We start from the raw sequence: 21,450 nt of genomic DNA on the forward strand, positions 1-21,450 counted from the left end.
TAAACTTCAGGGGAGCAGTGCCCTAGGGTCTCTAACCCTTGTGTGCCCCATGATCCAGCACTGAAACCACACCAGTGGTCAACGTTTATTTACCATTTACCTGTGCCCGCCTCTATACAAGGTGCTTTATATGGATCATTTGGTTTAATCTTTATGCCAGCCTTGTGAATTGGGTGCTATTTTTTTGCCCCATCTCTCTCTCTCTTTACCCAATTTCATTTTTCTTCTTCGCACCAGTGTGTCAGACGTTTTAATCTGTTAATTGGCAGCCTTCCTCTGGAGGACGTGTTACTCTTTTCACATTTCTTGTAATACAGGTCAACTGGCAACAAATTCCTTCAATTTTTGTCTGAGAAAGTCATTATTTCTCTGGCACTTTTGTGTGGTAATTTTGCAGGGTATAGAATTCTAGGTTCGTGGGGTTTTTTCCGCCCCCCCTCAATACTTGCAATCTTTCATTCCACTCTCTTCCTGCTTGCATGGTTTCTGAGAAGTCAGATGTAATTCTTATCTTTGGTCCTTTATAGGTGAGGTGTTTTTTCCTCTGGATTCTTTCAGGATTTTTTTCTTATCTTTGATTTTTCTCTAGTTTGAAAATGTCATGCCTGGTGGAGTTATTTTGGGGAAATTTATGTTTCTTGGTGCTTCTTGGATCTGTGATTTGGTCTGACATTACATTTTGGAAATTCTCAGTCATTATCATTTCAAATATTTCTTCTGTTCCTTTCTTTTTTCTCTTTCTGGTAGTCCCCTTATGCAGATGTCACACCTTTTATAGTTGTCCCACAGTCCTTGGATCTTCTGTTTCTTTCAGTCTTTGTTCTCTTTGCTTTTAAGTTTTTGAATTTATGCTCTACTGGAGGGAGGAATTTATGATCTATTGGAGGGAGGTAAACAATAAAATATAGTGTGTCAGAGATGGTGTGATGGAGAACAATAAGTGGGAGGGGACAGATTGTGAGAGGTATGTGTGTGTGGGCAGGGGAAGTTGCCATTATAACCAGGATTATCAGATAAACGGGATGCTGAGAAGATGACACCTGAAGGTGGTGAGGGAATGAGCCATGTAGCTAGCCTGGAAAAGATGTTCCAGGCATAGGGGACAGCCAGTGCAAATGCCCTGGGATGGAAGTGTGCTTGGTGTATTGGAAAATAGAATGGTGGCCAGCGTGTCTGAAGGGGAGTGAGGGAAGGGGAGAGTAATAAGACAGGAGATCCAAGAAGATTGAGGGGTCAGGGAAGGGGGCTGGAAAGGGGCAGAATCATCAGGTGAGTCCACTTTGGGCATGTTTGAGGAACAGTGAGGAGGCCAGCGACAATGGAGCCAAACATCCTCAGGGGAGAGCGGGGCGGGCGGGGGGTGGGGTGGGGTGGGGTGGGGAGTGAAATCAAAGAGACAGGTGGGGCCAGGGGGTGTATGGCCTTGCAGACAGCACCAAGGACTTTGGATTTTATTTAAAATGTGCTGAGAAGCCTCTGGAACGTTTTGACAGCGAAGTGACATGATCAGACTGACAGTTTGACCGGGTCCCTCCGGCCACTGCACTGAGAAGAGCTTGAACGCGATCGAGGGTGGAAGCGGGGAGCGTGGTCTGGAGGCCGGTGCAATCATGAGGCGGTAACAACGATGCCGTGGCCCTGAGCTGCGGAGGCTCAGGGGCGAGCAGCACAGACTCCAGATCTATTTTGGAGGCAGAGCCACAGGCACCGCTGACAGGCCATTCATTTCAGCACTGTTTGTTATCACAAAAGTTTGGAAGCAACCTTAATGCTCAGCTGTAGGAGACTAGCAATTACTGTATACAATAGGACAGAACACAGGCTCCTGAGAGAACGAGGAAGCTCTTCATGCATTAATACAGAAATACAGAATGATTTTCAAGATCGATGAAATGACAAAAGCAATCTGCAGAGCCGTGTTTACGGTATGTTACTATTTGTATGGGTAAAATTAAAAAAACAAAAACAAAGCAAAACAGACAGACAGACACACACATGGTCCTTGGATATTCTGTTCCGGGTTTTTTTGGGTTTTTAGTCTTTATTCCCTTTGCTTTCCAGGTCTTGAATTTATGTTCTCTTGGAGGCAGGAATTTACGTTCTATTGAAGGGAGGTCAACAATAAACAAAATACATAAATAAAATAGAGTGTGTCAGAGGTGGTGGTGGTATGGAGAACAATGAAGCAGAGAAGGGGGACGGATCTCCAGAGTTGTGAGTGCGACTCTCATAGGCACCGTGAGACATTTTGATGAGAGAGAGGTAGTGAGGCCAAGAATGCCCAGGTACAGCTGACATGACAGCCAAATAACCAGAATTTGGGCTTTGGTCCGTGAACACAGCACGGGGGGGCATTACCACTGCTTGCATATCGGGGTGACAAGCCCATTACATTTTCAGACCCTCTCTCTTTCAGGTGGAGAAAAAGCTAGTGCTGCCCCTCCAGGTCCCCGATTCAGCCTCTCCCGCAGATCTTCACATCCCCATCTCCCTTGTGCCCTCCAGAAAATAATACAAACTCCACCAAGCTCGTTTTCTCCATACCTTTTTATTGAACTGTGCATACTTCATTAAAGGACCATTTGCTTAGAAATTCTTGAACGTTTGGACATATTTTACAAGACAGGACAGCAGCTGGAGGTCACAATTTCATCTCATCACATGCATAAAAAGACAGGTATTTTGTCGTTTGGTTTTTGTGTGTATGTGGTGTGTGTGTGTGTGTGTGTGTGCATACACACACACAATGCTCATTTTCACTTTTACAGGAAGGACTAGAGACATCAACTGACCAGAGATGAACAGGACCCACAAATGCGACCCCGAGAAAAGGTGGCTAAGGACATTGGTCATTTATGGCTAATATGATTGGCTTGGCCCCCAACATGGGTGGGGTGATCAGAATGGCTTTGCTGGCAGAAAAGCCTCAGCCTCACACCATGGTTCCTGGGAGAGACAGAGGGTCTTAGAGCTAATGGAATTGGGGCAACATGCTACCTTGGGGGACACTGGGGCTCAGAAAAAAGGAAGACCATTGGCTCTCAAAGTTGGAGGGAAGGTTGGCCCTCTTTTCCAGCTGGACTCCTATGGCTCAGGGAACGCAATCCAGTTTCCAGATGTCAGCTCCCAAATTCCTGCCCCCAGCAAATCCCTTCTCTGTGAGCTAAACTAGAACATGAGGCTGAAAATGCAGAATAGGAGAGTAGGAAGGAGCCTGGGGCTCCCTGTGGGGCCCCTGGAAGTGTTGCTCTGAGAAGACTGAGGCCCTTAGGGCAGACAATTGTCAAATTTGGACATGATCTTGGCCCCCAGCTGAGTCAAAGCCCAAATGGCATTGGTGGGGCTTACAGGCTTTAATGGGAGGGGTCCCCCATTTCTCCTTCCTTCCCAGTTAGCAATACCTCAAGCCAGGTAAGAACCGATGAACTCCTGTATTCACTCACTCACAAGTCAATCATTTACACATTCACTCACTCAAAAGAACACAGGTTGGTTGCCCAATATGTGCCATGGGCATACACTGGGGGATAACCCCGAGTTCCTGGCACATAAAATGATGTTGCCAGCCCTTGGCCTTGGACTGAAGCCTGGATAGGTCTGGAGAGCAAACAGCGCAGCTGCCCCCAGCCCAGCAGCTGCTGATCTTCCTCTTCCCCACGCATTAGGCACATGGAGCTTCAATGTCAAGCCTATCTAAGGGAGAGCCCAAAACCCTAGTGAAGACCAGGGGGCCACAAGCCAAAGCCATGGAGAAGCCTGAATCTCTTGGGCATCTTCTCCTGTGCTTCCCTCCTTGTTTTCCAAACCTGGATTAGCTCAGGGAGGCAAGAAGTGTGGGATGATCCATGCAGGACCCTTGAGAGCATCTCAATGAGACAGAATTGGGAGTTTCCTTCATTTTCCGGAATATGTCATGCCATGGTAGCCACTAACTTGAGATATTTCTGCAGGACAGAGCCTCAAAGGGGGGATCTTGGGAACTGGATTTTTGTTTCACTGTGTTTTTGGGGAAAGTAGCTGCTCAGTCTATCCATGCAATCCTATCGTTCTGCCTCACTTCATAATAAAACCACCTACAACTGCCTGGACTTGGGGTCGCCCTGAGGATGAAGCCCCACCTCCTCCAAACCCACTATACACAATAAGGGGGAGGGGGATTTTAAATCCTCTTGTGTCAAATGCTCTCCTTGGAGGATGCAGTATCCAGACCCACTCGGGAAGGGGCTATGGATGTGGGAGACTGGGCAGCCGAAGCCTTGTTTGGCTGCAAAATTGGATTCCAGCTGCCTCTCTCTTTTGGTCCTTCTGGACTTACTTCATTGGGTGGGGCTTTTCCAATGTCTTGAATGGGATTTTTCTGTTTTATTTGCCAGAAGGAAAAAAAAAAGCCCTTTTGGAATGGTGCCATTTGCTATTGCCTGGGCAGTTTGATGGCTGGCTAGTGGATAAAAGATAATTGCATCTCTTGTACAGAAAGCCTCAGGCCTAGGAGGGCACAGGGTCTGGGCAGAAGAACTGAAGCACCATGAGATGACCAGCCAGAGTTGGGACTGTTCCTTGGCTGGTCTGGGGAGGGTAGCATAAGCCTCATCCCACCCAGTGTGGTGCCTGTGAGGGCACTGGGGATGGGTTAGATGAGAGATTGGCAGGGTCATTAAAATTGCCCAAGATAGGAAGCAGAGGGGAAGCAGGGTATCCTGCTGCCACTTCCCTCCCTGGCACCCCCGCGGAAAACTCCGAATCCTAGAATTTGAGTTCCTGCTCACTGTCCTCCCTGCTTTTGCCTCAATGCCTTGAGCCTGCGCCCAGATGTCCAAACCACATACACACCTCCCTGGGGGAGGGGGGGGATTACCCTGGTTGTTCAGTCCAGTGGCCATGCAGTGTGAGGGTCCCTCTGCAACATCCATTTTGTGCATCATCTAGCTTCTTTTTAAGCAGCTCATTCCCCCAACCAGGTACCGAATTCCATGGTGAGGCAGCCCCGCCCATGAGAATCACTTCTTTAATTTGAGCTGAAATTGACCACTTTGTTTCTCTCAGGCAAGAGAGGCTTTCACCACTGCAGGCATGTGGTTTCTTCTTCAGGAGAACGGCCCCTTTCCCCATCCTGGCCAGCCTTCCCTTTCCCCATCCTGGCCAGCCTTTAGAAGATCTTTTCAGGATCTTTGCAGAGAGGAATGGAGAATTAGAACTGGAGGGGAAAGAAAGACGAGGGACCGCTGGATTCACCAGAGCCCCTTCCGAATCCACTTCTTTAAGTTGGCATTTGGGGATGTTCAGGAGAAATTCCAGGTTAAGACAAAAGCAGGGGCAGTGGATAGAAACCCAAACTTCCCAGTCTCTCTCTAGATGAAACCAGCCACAGAATAGAGTTATTTGCTTGTCTGGGCATCAAACCTGGCAAACTACTGGAGACAATTTTGTTTTGTTCTTGTGCAAAGTGTTTAAAAAATCTCGTCTGTTTTATTTGGCTCTTGTTCAAACCAGATTACCGGGAATTTGGGGGTGGGAAAACTGATGAGGGGCATAGTCCAGAATAATACATTCGTCCTTGGATTGGTTTCCTCTTGGGGTTTATCGAAGGGACGGTTCACTGCCATGGGGGTCCGGATTCAGCTCAAAACTCTGATCTGGGCAGAGGCCAGAGTCCTGAAGCTGGTAGTGAGGCAGGTGGGGTATGAACACCTAGAAATGAAGGCCAATCTGAGATCATCTGGCCTTTCTTCATCTTCCTGCATGAGTTGAAGAGTGGAGAATCACTTTCTGCTGAAGATCCTGCTTCATGAGATGTCCTCTGCCCACCTGAGGCTGAAAGCTGCCTGGTGGAATTAAGCAGGACAGTCCAGAAATTCCCCAGGGCCTGGATAGGTGGTAGCTGGATAAACATTGCCCTCGCCACAAGTCTCTGGTGCTATGGAGCCAGGCAGCTGGGAAGGGAGGGGGAGATGCAATGGCACATTCTAGGGGACACATCTTCTCAGGGTTTGGCTGCAAGCTTGTCTACTGTGGTTTTTGTGTGTGTGTGTGTGAGGATCCTGCAAGTGGGGATTAAAATGAGGAACAGGTAAGAAGTTGATGAGATCCGAGGCCCAGCATGTTCTCTGAGGTTCGCAAGAACCTGAAAATGCTCTGGCCTTCGGATCCAATTGATGTTACAGGGGAGTGGGTCGCTGGACATGGCAACAGGCCAGCCAAGAGGGTGCTTGGGTGCGTTCTGGACCTCAACAGGAGGTTTGCTTGCGTGAGATTTGCCCTCCCAAGATCTCCGGGGATGAGAAAATTCAGTCTCTTCAAAATGCCAGTGGGGTGGGGGAGGAGGAGCTGAACCAGCCCACATGCCATTCGGATTCTGAGGGCCATCCGTAGCCCTGCTTCTCCTGGTCTCACTCCTGCCCCTGTGCCCTGGAATCTTAAGAACAATAAATAGGAGAAACACACAGAATGAGGAAAGTAACGGTGTCCACAGACTCTAGGTCAAGTGTCAGGAAATGCCTGCATGAGGAAGTCAGAGCCCGAAGTCTTTCCCCACCCCCCCGAAAGTCAGGTCCAAAAGGAAGAAAGAGAACCCGACGGGCAATGGGAGGAAATGAAAAAGACCAGAAAATATCAGCTATGATAATGACCAACCATAAAACTCCTAAGATGTTATTCTATATTACAAAAGAAGCAATGAGACTGAATGGCCCTATTACAAATTTGCTAACCACACACATACACCTATATCCTTTTTATCTGAACAGAAAAATAGACTACTCTGAGATATGTGGATATCCTACGATGTAGCCCTGCATCGGATACTTCTAGAGCCAGAAATGTGGCAACAGAAAATGCAGAGGTAATTTTTATTTTGGGGGGCATAGCCAGGCTGGTTTGGGTTCCCCTGGCTGAGTGAAAGCATTTGCATGCTGTCATATAAGCGGTGAGAAACCGGAAGCCGGGGAAATTTGGGCTCAGGGCTGGAGGCTCTCCCCTGTCCCTCTGGGGGGCCGCAGAGCTGACCCCTTCTTTCCTCCTGCCCCTGGAAAAGGATCTCCCAAAGACTCCCTCTCCCAAAGGATCATGCCCTAGAGTCGTATCACTTCAATCTCATTGGATTCAAAAACCTAACTGGAGGCTGAAGCCTGGGGTCATGTTACTTGGGGCTAGTTGGCAGAGAAATAAGGAAAGGGAGGTGAGACAGAGAGAGAGAGAGAGAGAGAGACCTGGTTCTAGTGAACCCTTGTCCATGGTGAAGTTTCAATTTCCCCTTGTCCGTGGACTAGACACTCCAGCCGTGAGCAAGACAGAAATGTACAATAGTTACAAACATCAATACATCACAGTTTTAAAGAAGAGAATTCTGTTGTTGTTGTTGCTTTTCTCCTCAGAAGAGTGGGTCTTATTAGGAGAAAGGGCAGGGGTGAAGCTACAGTCACCAAGACGTGGTAGAGGAGAGCTGGTAATCAGTTTGGCAAAGTCTGTTTTCACCAGCACTACTCGGGGGCAAGCCGGGTGAGTTGAAAGGAAAGGCCTCCTCAGAATTTTGCTGTTCCCCAGTCTTCGTCCTTCTCGATCCCCAGTGCTTTTAGAGAAAGGGACTTCATGGAGACAAATGTTCTGTCTTCTTTTTTTCTTTCCCCATTGAGTGTGCTTAAGATAAAATTCCTAAAGAAGGCACTGAGAAATCTACTGCACCGAAGTCCTGTTGTTTTTCTTTACCCAAAGATTAAAAAAAAAAAAAAAAAAAGTGAAAAAGCCGACTCCTCCAGAGCTCGCCCACCTCTCTCCACAGGTCGCAGACTACCCCGATCACACGGGGACCTGGTCCCTAGCCCTTACTGATAATGGTGGAAGTTGGAAGCCAAGGTCCACTGGGTTCTTGACGAGTTTCACCAAATTCACCAAAGGGACCAGGCATTCACCCGCTCCAGCCCCTAGTTTGGTTTCTTTGGGTTGACTTGTTTTTTTTTTTTTTTTTTCCCATTTTCATTGGTTCAGGAATGGGTGGGACGTGGATCACCGAGTTAAAGTGGTATTTGCCTCCAAACCATGCTTTCCTGTCCTCTATGAGGATCTGTCAAGGTCAGCTTCTCAGTGGAGACTCTTAGGTAGATTTCCCAGTGCATATACACAGGTATAGTAGGAGTATACACATATTAAACATCGGGGAATGTTCATTTTTGGCAGGTGGGGCCTGGGAAAACTTACAATACTCTATTTTGAGTTGGGCACAGGATAAAAGCTATATTCCCACAATACATACACAAGTAAAAGAAAAAAAAAACAAAACAAAATGCAATACTTTCTAAGCATAGTATATGCTGAGTTTCAATTATTCTGTTTCTATAAGAACTCTATAGGACTCTGGCTAGTAAGCCTGAAAAGGTAGGTTCTTAATGATACTTCTGAATTCGTCCTTCAAAAGTGACTCAATAAAATGCTACTTTAAGGTCAGACAAACTACATGGGGAAGGGAGGGCCAGGTCCTGTGGGACCACACAAGGCAGAAAGGGCCTTTGGTTACAAGGAGAGTTGCACCAATTGGTTATTAGTTTAAAAGAAAGAAAGAAGTCATATCCAATCTGTACACTTCTCATCTGCTTCAACCAACAAATGAAATGCCTTGATTTGAAGAAGGGGTGGTAAGTTCCTTCTCGCTATATATGGCTATATTTAAACATGTTCACTTTCCTGATATGTAAAATAGACTCTATTGTTATTAATTTTTACAGATAGCATCAGCTCTAAAAATATCTGAATCGGAAATCACAACTATTTACTTTTATCAAAAAGCATTTGTTTTCCCTGAATTTTCACGTTTGTGCTGACGGCCGACGGAAATGGTGATAAACACAAGGAAGAGACACGTGCGCTGACATGGCCCAGGGACGACTGTCCGGTGGCCGCTCCTCAGGAGGCCCCCAGCCCGCACCGTGTGCCCCGAAAAGGGCTCGGGCCTGCTGCTGCCTCCTCTCTCTGGCATGCCGCCAGCACAGGACGACCGCACACCTTCCCGGGCCCTTTGCCGTTGCTGCCAGGGTGCTCTGAAGATACCTCGGAGTGCCAGGATACTTCGGCATTGTCTTGTTGGGCAACATGGCAAAGAACAGGACTGCACCTTCTTGGAGGGATCCACAGTCCTCGGAGACGCTGAGAAGCGGTATGAACCAGGTATGGGCTCAGCAGAGAAGAGGTGTTTGTAAGGGCGGTGGAATGACTCCGTGTCATCATACCTGTGACAGGTGGTTCAACCCCATGCCACTGTTCGGAGGGCAGGCGGAACGGCTCCATGATATTTGTGAACTGACGCATGGATTCGTGCCATTATACTAACAGGCAGACCAGTAACACCTTGTATGAAGGACAGGCGAACCACGCCGTGTTGGTTCCATCAGGAAGACGGATGCCTGTCACTGGATTGTGGGTTGGCAGACCTACACTACTGGACGTGGGGCATCACCCATCAGTGTCGTATTAAGAGAACGACATCGGTCCATTGTACTAAAGACAGGCGGACCAACGACATGTCATCTTTACTGACAGATGGGCCAACAGCATGGCATCATGCTAACCAGTGGCTCAACCCAATGTTTCTGAACCGAGGAACGGCCAACAACTCCATCCTGTTGGACCCAACTCATGCAGGCCAACGCCAGGTCGTCAAACTAGAACAGGAAGACCAACACCAAGAAATACACCAGAACCGTTCACAATGCACACAAATACTTATTGCTTTTGTCTGTACTGGCTGCATTGATGGCTGCAGGAAGGAGAGCTGAGTTTTGGTACAGACAGTGACACTGAAAACACACCAACAGCTGGTTGACAAGAAAGAGAACAGAGTAAACGCCCAATGCCCACCGTCTACTGTATTCTTCTGAGATGTGCATGCTTCCGGTACACGTGACTCTGTGAGAGGCCCCGCTCAAGGGCTCAAGTACCCTTCCTTGCAAGGGACCTAATGGGAAGCGTCAGAGGGGCAGGGAAGGAGCCCACAGACCTTGACATGGCAGACAGCAATACCAGCACAATATCCCCCACCGTGGCCGGACACAGGCACGGACCAACAACCCAACTATAGTCCCGAAAAGTGGCCCACGGGAAATAGTGCTTGTTTTAAAGTGCAAGATGTTGACACTGTCCCTGGTAGAACCTATTTTTGAAAAACATAAAGTGCTTTTTATTTTAACTTTTTTTTTAAAACTTGAATACCACAGGAAACAAAAAAGAATTTCTATTATAGTAGATGCTTTCCCTGCTGCAGCAGGAAGTATTCAAAAGTCTGAATCGGGCATTTCAATTGGGGATTTCTTTTTTCCTTTCATTTTTGCAGGTAAAAAAAAAAAAATCAGATTTTATTCTGTTCTTCAGTAACATACAGTCTCTTTGAATAAGCTATTTCTTTTGCATATTTGACACTTGCATATCTTTTGAGTCTACACTGGTGATGTACAGAAAGTGTTTTCCTTCTAACAACCCTAAAGCAACGCTCACAGTTCATACCGTTGGCTGAGTGCCTGCCGTCTGAACCCTTCCCAGATTGCCAGGGGGCAATTAGAATCAAGTACAAGTGGTGCAACTCACCCTGATGATATCTCAAAATAAAATCTCAGGTACTATGGAACACTGAAGTCAATGAAGACATTTGAGTAAGGGTTTTGCGCTGGGATCGCAGCTGATGGTGCGGAAATTTCCCCATGACACGAGTATCCTCTGTAGCTTTCTAACAGTGGGATCCATCCAGGAGGTGATGGACAGGAGTTCCTACAGGTGGCCAGGTAACACCCAAAACCAAATTGGTCAACCCAGCCACTTGTTCCGGCATCCTTCTCCAGCTGAAGCCTGGAGGGATCGAGATGCTGCCCCCCCCACCACTGAGGCTGTGATGGAGAGCCATGACAGACGAGTGGGGAGGAGGTGGCCTTGGTTAGGTCCAGCATGTGGTAGTGGTGGCTGTGAGTTCTGCCCATGTCATCTCCCAAAGAGGGCAGTGGACTTGGTACAAGGAGACGCCACATCCTGTGGCTTGGCCGACTTCATTCGGTCATACCTATCATGGCTCTCAAGGCCCTAGGGAGCCTCCCCTGGAGTTTCGCTTCTGTCTGGGGGCTTTGCAGAGCCTTTCTGAGTTCGTGCGGAAAAGCTCTGTGGCAGGGAAGCTGAACGGCACACCTCTCGGGTCTTGCCACAAGTCTCTGTTGCAGGTGGGGTAGCTCAGATGCTCTGATCCCGTGTGCTTCCATGGGCTCCTCCTCCCGGCAACACGCGGACGTCGGGGGAGATGTGGTTCTCGAGTTTGCACTTTTCCTGGCCACTGGGGCCTTTTCCAGTCAATGCTTCTGTTGAGTAAATACAGTTCTGCCTTAAGAACTTAGGGGAGGTGGGTAAGGGGGAGCTTTCAAAGTGGTTCTTCTCTGACCTTGTCCCAACGCTGAACTTGGGACTGGTGCTCACGTGGACGCTCTTGGGAGGGCTGGAATCTACACTGTAGAGCACCTGCCCCTCATCATCTGTGTCCGCATCAATGTACTGGTGGACACCTGCTTCGAAGTTGAATGCTATTGCTGTGTGTTTCTCAGGTGATCGGGGGGGCGTCCTAGCACTTGCTGTGGTGTAGATGGAGGACTCTGGACTCAGTACAGGCCTGTCCAAGAGTGTGGCACACTCCAGTCCAGCGACAGCAGCTGCAGCGCCCCCCCGGTTCCTAAGAGGGTCATGGTACAACCCCAGAACGGGGACTAGTGGACTGGGATCCCCCTCCATGAAGTTGACTTTAAGTGCTCGGAGCTTCAGGGGGTTGTTTGTCTTCAGAGAACTCTTGGGGCTCTCAATGAAGAAGGTAGAGCGATGGCTAGCATCAGGGGTGGGGTTGGCCTCCACAAATCTACCACCACTGGCACCCAGAGCTCCCCGCCAGCCCATCTCTGGGGCCATGCTGCCCCCAGTCTTGCTGGGAAGTGATGCCAAAGGGCTGTGGGAGAATCTGGTGGCTTCAGGGAAGTCTGTGGCACAGCTAATGAAGCTATCAATGCTTGACATGCTTCGCATGTCAATGACCCCTTCTGTACGCGTGGGCAGAGGGGCTACAGGGCTGGGGATACTCTCCATTTCAAGTTCTTCCTTTGGTTTGCTCTGTGTTGTTGACTCCTTGGTATTGAGGATGGGTTGAGATTGGGTCTTGGCCATCTTATTGTACATGTCTTCCAACTGCTGGACGTTCAGGTGCTGAGGACTAGAAGATGATCTGGCCTTCTCAGGGGATCCCTGCTCCTTGGTTTCAAAGGACTTACTTGAGCTAGTTTCAGACAGTGTCCTCTTTGTCCATTTCCATTTGTTGGGAGACAAGTGATTATCTTGCACTTTGTCCTTCTTACCCATATTGTCTCCATTTTTCTCAACCACGATGTCCATCATCTCGATGCTCCGGGCAAAAGCATCTTTCATGTTCATGGATACGATGCTGCCATTCCTCTTGGCTCTTTCCAGAGCTTCTCTCCGCTTGATTGCTTTCTCCTGCCTCTTCTGCTCCTTGTAGAACTCAGAGAAGTTATTGACAATGATGGGGATGGGAAGGGCAATCACCAGGACCCCTGCAATGCAGCAGAGCCCCCCAACAATCTTCCCCAGGAGAGTCTTGGGGTAGATGTCTCCATACCCAACGGTCGTCATGGTGATGGTGGCCCACCAGAAAGAGGCTGGGATGCTTTTGAACTTGGTGTCATCCTCATCCTTCTCAGCAAAGAAGACAAGGCTGGAGAAGATCATGATGCCCATGGCAAGGAAGAGGATGAGCAAGCCCAGCTCATTGTAGCTCCTCCGCAGGGTGAAGCCCAAGGACTGGAGGCCAGTGGAGTGGCGTGCAAGCTTAAGGATGCGGAGGATACGCATGATGCGGAAGATCTGGACCACACGACGGACGTTCTGGAACTGCAGCACACTCTTGTTGGATTCGGTGAGGAAGATGGTGACATAGTATGGCAAGATGGCCAACAAGTCAATGGCATTGAGCGGGCCCTTGAAGAACTTCCACTTCTTGGGTGAGGAGAGGAACCGCAGCAGGTACTCCATGGTGAACCATGCAATGCACACGGCCTCCACATGGGCCAGCTGGGGGTTGTCTGTGGTCTGGCCGAACTCGTCAAGGCTCTGCAGCTCGGGCAGCGTGTTGAGTGACAGGGCAATGGTGGAGAGGACGATGAACATGATGGAAATTATGGCAAGGATCTGCAAGGAGAAGAGAGTGGGATTTAGTTACCAACCACCAACAGGATGATCATCCTAACACCGTGCGTCCGCAGAATGCTCCTCAACATTCAAGAGCATTTTCACATCTCAACAGCCACTCAATGCCTGGATGTTTGAGCTAAAAAAAATCATTTATTTGAATCCATTTATTGTACAGATGTACAAACCAAAGCCCAGAGACTGCAATGATTTAAAGCTAATTATTCCAGCCTCAGGGTGGTGGTGGGGGGGGGGAGTCACTAGTGAGGACACAGGAGATCTGAAAGAGGGTGTAGGGGCGGCAATTTAGAGCTTGGGCTCTGGTGTCAGGCTGTTTTGGGTTCGAATTCCAGCTCTGCTGCTTCCTTACCTTGAGCCAGTTGTTTACTCTAAGCCTCATTTTCCTCATCTGCAAAATGGGATGGTAAATAAATGTCTACCTCAGAGAGCTGCTGCAAGGGGTAAATGCATTAACGCGTGCAAGGCATTTAGGAGAGCTTCCAGCTGTGCACACAGAGGGTCTGGTGAACGCTAGCTGTCCTCACAGGGGAAGTCTCTCAGCCCACACCACCCCATCGGCCTAGCCCGCCCAGCCTCCGAGTGGGCCAGCTGGTCTTTGCTTCCTGCCCCGTCCCGGAACGGCCTGCTATATCCCGTTGGCCAGTGCCCTTGCTGCCCGGGTGAGTTTGAGAGGCTTCCGTTTTCTGTAATGAATCCCCACTCACCACACAGGGTTGTCAAGCCTACATTTTTACTCCGACCCCTCTCTTTGGGCCTTTCCTGCCACAGGTTCCCGAATGTCACACTTCTCTGGCCACACGTTTCCAACGAATCCTGTGTCTTTTAAACAAAAGCTTTTGAGTTTTAATTCTTGGTGTGCACTCATTGAAAAAGTAAAATTCTGTAATCGCTTTATAAAAAGAAATATCCAGTACATACAAAAGTAGATCAAATTTATGTATATTTACAAACCCTAATCAAGCGAACGCCTGTGAACCCACAACCCAGGTGAAGAAACAGTATGAGATAGTAATGCTGATATTTCCTGCGTGTCCTTCTCCACCCCGGGGGTAACCACAATTTCTTCTCATCCCTTTTCTTTTCTGGAGAGTTTTTAATACTGAGATATATGTCCCTAACAAATTGCTATTTTGTCTCGCTCAGGACTGACATCCTATTGTACGTGTTCTTTTGCTGCTTGTACTACTCTTCCCTCAGTAGTAAAACAACAACACACTGCTCACCTTCTCCATTTTAGCCTTGTCCTAAGAAACGACATTTGCAAAGATGCTGGTTTTGTGTGCTAGGGAAAGATGTGTTAAATCTTCATTAAAATAAATACGTGCTTATTCCGGCGGCATACTTTGGGAACTCCTGCACCGAGTTAGGAGTGTGGGCTCTAGAGGTAGAATCCAGCTCTGCCATTTACTGGCTGGATGGCCTTGGCATTGAAACTTCCCTTACCTCAGTTTCCTTACTTGCGAAATGGGGATATTCCAGTCATTCATAACTGGGGATGATTTTGAACCCCCAGGGGTCAAAATTTGACAAATGCCACAGAAATTTTTGGTTGTCACGACTCGGGGGGAGGGATGCTCCTGGCAGCCAGTGGGTGGAGGCCAGGGATGCTGTTGGATCCTACCGTGCACAGGACAGGCCTGCGATGAAGAATGATCTGTCTCAAAATGTCTATAGTACCAAGGTTGAGAAACCCTGGGGTGTACCAGGAGCTAGCCCCTCATAAATCATAGCGTGGGGGATGAGGAGATTATGCAGGTAGGGTTACCAGCACAGGGCTAGACACAAGGTGGGTCTGATTTTCTGGGGCAGGCAGCCAGGGCCTTGGGCAGAGCTCTGCAGGTTGCTTCTCTAGGTAGGCACTGATCTCCGGCTAGGAGGAAGCCTGCAGGAGAAGGAGCAGATTACTGGGGAGCCTGTTCCTTTAAGAGCTGGGAGATCCCATTTCCCCCAGAGCCTGGCAAGGGAAGCCTGCTCCAGTTTCTAACCCCTAGACAACTCCAGGGAAGGCCCACACAATTGATGTTCATGAATTATGCACCCGGCATATTATGTATGTATTATGTACAGTCCTTAGGGTTTGTTATTCTAAGGTAGGCACCACCTTTGTACCTGAGAATGAGAATGTGCCCTGCCCTCCCCACCTCCCAGCCCCAGTACGCCTAGAAAAGAAGAAAAGGGGGCAGAGTCCTCCCTGGCTCCTGAGGGAGGGCAGTCTGCTGCTCAGCATTGTCTTGGGAGGGTCAGAGCACCTCAGGCCTCCTTCCGTGCACGCAGGCACCCCTCTGCACTCCGTCCTGGCCCTGCCCACAAGATTGTTTTCTTTCCTAGACCCGCTGAAGCCTTTAGAGTCAGGGCGATTCTTCCTGGCTGGGGAACTTCCAAGTGGGAGTTAAACCCCCTGTGCTTCAGTTTCCTTATCTTTAAGATTTGGGGTGGGGTGGGTGGAGGTGTCCAATGCAAGGCTGCAATGAGAGTTCAATGAATTCATAAGGCCCTCAGATCAGCTTTTATTGCTGTTATTACTCTGCAGCCTTATACTTATTTATGAGCTGGTTTGGGATCTGGGTTGGAGTCCTGACACTATTATCCCCGGCTGTGTGGCTTTGGACAAATCATTTCCCCTCTCTGAGTCTCCATTTCTCCATTTTTTATCTCTAGAATGGAGATGGAAGTAATTGAGCACTTGCCACATAACAGCTACTTAATATATGTTACGTTATTAAATTATGATCCAGGTAATTTATCATCACGCCCACTCCCAGCCCCTGGACTGGTTGCTGAGGTCTGTGGGCCCCAGTGCCTGCTAAGGCAGCAGATATCCCACAAACAGCCTGAAACCCAAACGAACAGTTTTGACCTGGTCTCTGGGATGGACCCCAGGGGTGGACCAGCCAGCACCTGGAGTCCTCCCAGAACCTTGTTCAAACCCCTGTCTGGGCCTCTGCATTTCCAGCTTTGCCTTCCTGGGATCTGAGCCCAATCAGGTTTGGGCAGGACTCCAGGAACCCGGGGAGCAAAGGCAAAAGCCAGGACAAGGGACTAGGAGGCAGTCTTCAAATTCCCTCCCTGTAGGGAGATTCTGGATCCTGGAACCCACCTGTCTGCCCCAAATGGGGGCAGAAGCTTTGGTCCTCTGGGTGAAGAGAGCAGCAGGTGGGAGTCCCCAGGGTGGGATCCAGGGGTGCTGGAGCCAGGCCCTCCTCCTAATTGTCGGCTCTGGTGGTTGATCACGGGGATGCCCACCTTTGGCTCCAGCAGCTATAAATACAAACTGTTTATCATTTCCTCCACACACTCCCCTGCTCTTCCAGGAATGTGAACGAGGCACAGAGTATCTGTGCATAAAAGGGCACAGGCAGAGAAAGGAAGGGTCTCATTCATGGGTACATAGCCCATTGGGGTCATACCCGTATAGGGATGCCAGAAGCTCTAGCAAGCTGAGAGATGTTTAGGGCTTGGAAACTGCCCTTTTTTTTTTTTTTTTAAACAAGTCATAAATCATTTTTTAAATTTATTTTATTTATTTATTTTTTAAAGATTATTTATTTATTTATTTGACAGAGAGAGACACAGCGAGAGCAGGAACACAAGCAGGGGGAGTGGGAGAGGGAGAAGCAGGCTTCCCACGGAGCAGGGAGCCCGATGTGGGGCTTGATCCCAGGACCCTGGGATCATGACCTGAGCCGAAGGCAGACACTTAACGACTGAGCCACCCAGGCGCCCAATCATTTTTTAAATTTAAATTTTAATTCCAGTAGAGTTAACCTACAGTATTATATTAGTTTCAGTGTACAGTATAGTAATTCAACAATTCTTTTTTTTTTTTTTAAGATTTTTTAAATTTATTCATTTGAGAGAGAATGAGATAGAGAGAGCATGAGACGGGGGAGGGTCAGGGGGAGAAGCAGACTCCCTGCCAAGCAGGGAGCCCGATGCGGGACTCGATCCCAGGACTCCAGGATCATGACCTGAGCCAAAGGCAGTCGCTTAACCAACTGAGCCACCCAGGCACCCCAGTAATTCAACAATTCTTTACATTACTCGGGGCTTGTTGTGATAAATGTACTTTTATTTGGAAATTGCTCTTCATGCACAAGCATGTTCATAGCAGCTTTATCCACAAATAAAAAAGTGGAATCAACCCAAATGTCCATCAGCTGATGACCAGATAAACGGGTATATCCATAGAATGGAATATTACTTATCCATAAAAAGGAGTGGAGGACAGACACACGCTACAACGTGGATGAACCTTGAAAACATGATGCGAAGTGAAAGAAGCCAGACACAAAAGGCCACATACTGTAGTATTCCATTTACATAAAGTGTCCAGATAAGGCAAACCTTTAGAGATCAAAAGCAGATTAGTGGCTGCCAGGGTGGAAATATGGATTAACAGTTGTTAATGGTTATGAGGGATCTCTTTGGGGTGATAAAAGTGTTCTAAAACTGATTTAGGGTGATGGTGGCACAACCTGGCAAATTTACTAAAAACTCAGTGAGCTGCGCACCAGAAATGGGTGAATTAGATGGTAATAAGTCTTAATACAGTAATAAAATTTTTGCTTTCCATGAAGAGTATCCCATTGCTTTTAATCCTCACAACCGTACTGAAAGGTCATAGGAGAGAAGCAAAAATCCAAGCAAGCCACAGATAGCCCTTCTGTGAACCCTGCAATAGTTCCAGAAGCTCTCGGATAAAGGTCTAATTCTTTGCATTTTGTTGACATGTTTTTATTTTATTTAATTTTTTTATTTTTATTTTATTTTTTTTTTAAGATTTTACTATTTATCTGACAGAGAGAGACACAGTGAGAGAGGGAACACAAGCAGGGAGAGTGGGAGAGGGAGAAGCAGGCTCCCGGCCGAGCAAGGAGCCCGATGCGGGGCTCGATCCCAGGACCCTGGGATCATGACCTGAGCCGAAGGCAGACGCTTAACTGACTGAGCCACCCAGGCGCCCCTTATTTTATTTTTTTTAAAGATTTTATTTATTTGAGAGAGAGAAACACAGTGAGAGAGGGAATACAAGCAGGGGGAGTGGGAGAGGGAGAAGCAGGCCTCCCGCGGAGCAGAGAGCCCGATGCGGGGCTCGATCCCAGGACCCTGAGATCATGACCTGAGCCGAAGGCAGACACTTAAGGACTGAGCCACCCAGGCGCCCCTTGGCACGTTTTCTTACCAAATGCTGTGCTAGTTGCTGGGGATATGCAGCATGGATAAGAAAGACCATTTCTGTGGTTGCAAGGAACTGGGAGAGAGACGTGGACAAAATAACACAGAAACCCATAAAAGAGCAAGATGATGCCAGAGAGTGCTAAGTGCTACATGTTACTGAGAAAAACAAACCAGGGAGATCGGTAGGGTAGCAAGGGGTGAGGGGTGTCCACATGAGGTTGGGTAGTCAGGGCAGACCTATTTCAGGAGATGCCCTGGTTGTTGGGACTTGAGGATGAGGAGTATGTTGTTCAAAGATCTGAGCATTCCAGGCAGAAGGCATAGCATGTGCAAAGGCCCTGAGGTGGGAATGAGTTTGGCTTAATCAAGCAACAGAAAGCAGCTCAGTGTAAGTGGGGCTGAGTATAGGGATAGTTGGAGGGGATGAGGTTGGAGCGGCAGGAAGAACTCATCAAGAATGATAGAGAGATTTGGATTTTTATATTAAGACTACCTTTCTTCTCTCTCTCCAGACTATTTCCTGAATTTCCCACTGCATATTCCATACTGAATCCTCGTAAAAACACTTATAGTTCCCAAGCCGCACTGCCATGGTTGCTCACATCCCAAGATCCTGCGGCACCCTTCCTCCTCCACTTCTCTTGGCTGATTCCTATCAGCTCCCAACTCAGGGGCCATTGCTCCAGTGAGCCTGCTCTGACCCCCAGCTCTGGGTCAGGTGTGTCCATCCTCTGGATTCCCACAGCCCCTAAGATTCTCCCATGAGAGCACTGATCTCGCTGAGCTGGAATTTTCTCCTCTGTGTCCTGCAAAGGAATGTCAGCTCATGAGGACCCAGGCTGAGTCTGTCTTGGACTGCTGTGTCTGTAGGTCCTGAAACAGTGCCTGGCACAGAGTAGGTGCTCCCTAAATGGATGATAAATGAATGAACAAGCAAATGAATGGAAGGGAGGCTCAGAGAATGAAGTGAGTTATCCAGGTCCACACAACTTGGAAGAGGTAGATCTGGGACTTGATCTCGGGTCTGTGGGTGTCCAGAAGACATGTTCAAGGACGTAAGAGGAGGCAGCTTCCGGACCCGGCAACCCTCTTGCTCCTTTTATGGTCCTTCCGCTTCCCTGGCTTTAAAGGGAGATTATAGCTGGAGAGTTTTAATTAGAAGGGTCACTGGCGTAGATCCGATTAAGGGGATTGGGAGCAGACTGATGGTCTGCACCCCTCTCCCCACTGGAGGTGGGGGGCCACCAGTGGGGAATTGGTGAGAAATTGGAGTCAGGAACCTGCAGGTGGCGCTCCTGGGCACAAAGGGACAGGAATCCAGGGCTAAATGTGCACAAAGGGACAGGAATCCAGGGATAAATGTGCTTGGACAACAAAGGATGAAGGCAGAGGCCTTGGGGTGAGCCAGCAAGAGTGGCCTTCACCAACAGAGGGCAACCGAGTCACAAAGGTGGAAAGGAGGTGCCGTGGCATTGCTGGGGGTATCCTAGGCATTATAAATCAGAAGACTTTAGGCTGAGAAACTTATTTTTACTTAATTGGCCCACGTTTCAAAATGGGAAGATTTCACATAAAAATCCAGATTTTCACATTCCCTTGGAAAATCAGATGATGTCTACACTCAACCTGCATTCCCGAGGGCAACCATTGCCTGGAGCTACAGGTCCCTCGCTCCTTCCGTTATCTGTCAGGTTGCTGTAGGCGTTGGGTTTGCAATGCGGGACCCACTGATGTAATACTGAAGACTGCAACCGCTTACTGACTTGCTACTGTATATGAAGAACTTTCCAGATGAGATCTGCATCTAATTGCACAAGCCAGAAACCTACGGGTCATCCTTGTCCCCATATCCAACCCATCACCAAGTCTTGCCAATTCTGGCTCACAAACATCTTTTGGTCTTTTCCATTCCTTCTCTACCTGCAAGCTACCACCCTTGCCCCAAGCCACCATCACCTCCCACTGGGCCACCACAAACAGGCTTTCCAGCTTCCCCTACAATGAGATGAGGCCATGTGGGCCATGTGACTAGGTCTGGCCAATGAAATGTGAGCAGAAATGATGCTTGCCTGTTGTTTCCTTTTTCTTGCTGGCTGGTAGGCAGATGTGATGGGCAGAGCTGCTTGGATCTGAGATGAAAGTTAATCGCAGCCCTAGCCTGGCCCTTTAGTGAAAAAGTTTGCCAACTCCTGGTCTACCTTATAACATCTGTCTTATTTAAGCCACTGGATTTTGGAGTCTTGTTGTTACAATCACTTAGTCTATGCTCTCCTGAACTCTCCAGCACCATCCTGTACCAGGCTCCCCTTTGCTCTTTCACTTCAGGTGAATTAGTCTTCCTTTGGTCCCTCACAGTTCTCATGATCCTTCTTGCCACAGGGCCTTTGCCCATGCTGTTCTTGCTGCCTGGAATGCTTTTTCCTTCACTCTGCCTGGTCAGTTTCTCCTCATCCTTCTTAGCTCAGCTGAGGCATCACCTCCTCAGGGAAGCCATCCCTGACCCTGATTTGATCAGGTCAAATCCGTAATTGCAGGCTTTCAGAATACATGTCTTTCTCTTCAGAATGCTAAGTCGCAATTTTACAATAATGTCCACCTCTGTAGAATGTAATCAACTTGAGGACAGAGATTTGTGTCTAATTTTCTCAATCTTGAGTCCTCAGAGCATACAGTAGGTGCTCAACACGTATTTATGGAATGAAGAATCTCATTTCATCCTGAAAACCACCTGCAGGTTGTGTTGTACCCCTGGCCCTCATTTTATAATTGGGGAAACTGAGGCTTAGAAAGACAATAACCAAAGTGACAACAAGGGAAGCGGCCAAGGCATGGGTTTGATCCATGTTTACTAGGCACTGAAGCCCTTCTCTGTTTTAACACTTGAGCACCTGTTTTTATCCCAGAATCCTGGGGTCTGAATTATGTTGTTTTTTAAAAATTTTTATTTATTTATTTGACAGAGAGAGAGACAACAAGAGAGGGAACACAAGCAGGGGGAGTGGGAGAGGGAAAAGCAGGCTCCCTGCTGAGCAGGGAGCCCAATGG

At 48.3% G+C, this 21,450-nt stretch overlaps 1 protein-coding gene and 1 long non-coding RNA gene across 5 annotated transcripts in view; one reads left to right on the forward strand and one right to left on the reverse strand.

The window, feature by feature from the left end:
- The window catches only part of LOC118023955, a 105,860-nt gene that overhangs the window by 53,362 nt on the left and 31,048 nt on the right, over positions 1–21,450 (forward strand). Inside the window, exons 9-12 of one of the 4 annotated variants that reach the window (XR_004682952.1) lie at positions 1,810–2,677; positions 2,769–2,832; positions 6,744–6,838; positions 8,715–8,835. The exons of 1 other annotated variant lie outside the window; for it this stretch is intronic. This is a non-coding gene — a long non-coding RNA (uncharacterized LOC118023955). Of the gene's footprint in view, positions 1–1,809; positions 2,678–2,768; positions 2,833–6,743; positions 6,839–8,714; positions 8,836–21,450 lie in introns of those variants that run through there. 2 more of the 4 variants (XR_004682953.1, XR_004682954.1) reach the window with 2 other exon arrangements.
- KCNB1 (potassium voltage-gated channel subfamily B member 1) overlaps positions 2,530–21,450 on the reverse strand; it is a 99,394-nt gene continuing 80,473 nt past the window's right edge. Inside the window, exon 2 of the mRNA XM_035025379.1 lies at positions 2,530–13,206. Coding sequence (XP_034881270.1) covers positions 11,197–13,206 — 2,010 coding nt within the window. The 3' untranslated portion in view covers positions 2,530–11,196. The remainder of the gene's footprint in view (positions 13,207–21,450) is intronic.

Source organism: Mirounga leonina, unplaced genomic scaffold, assembly GCF_011800145.1.
Source record: "Mirounga leonina isolate KUSES-001 unplaced genomic scaffold, KU_Mleo_1.0 Mir_195, whole genome shotgun sequence".
Taxonomy (NCBI): Eukaryota; Metazoa; Chordata; class Mammalia; order Carnivora; family Phocidae; genus Mirounga; species Mirounga leonina.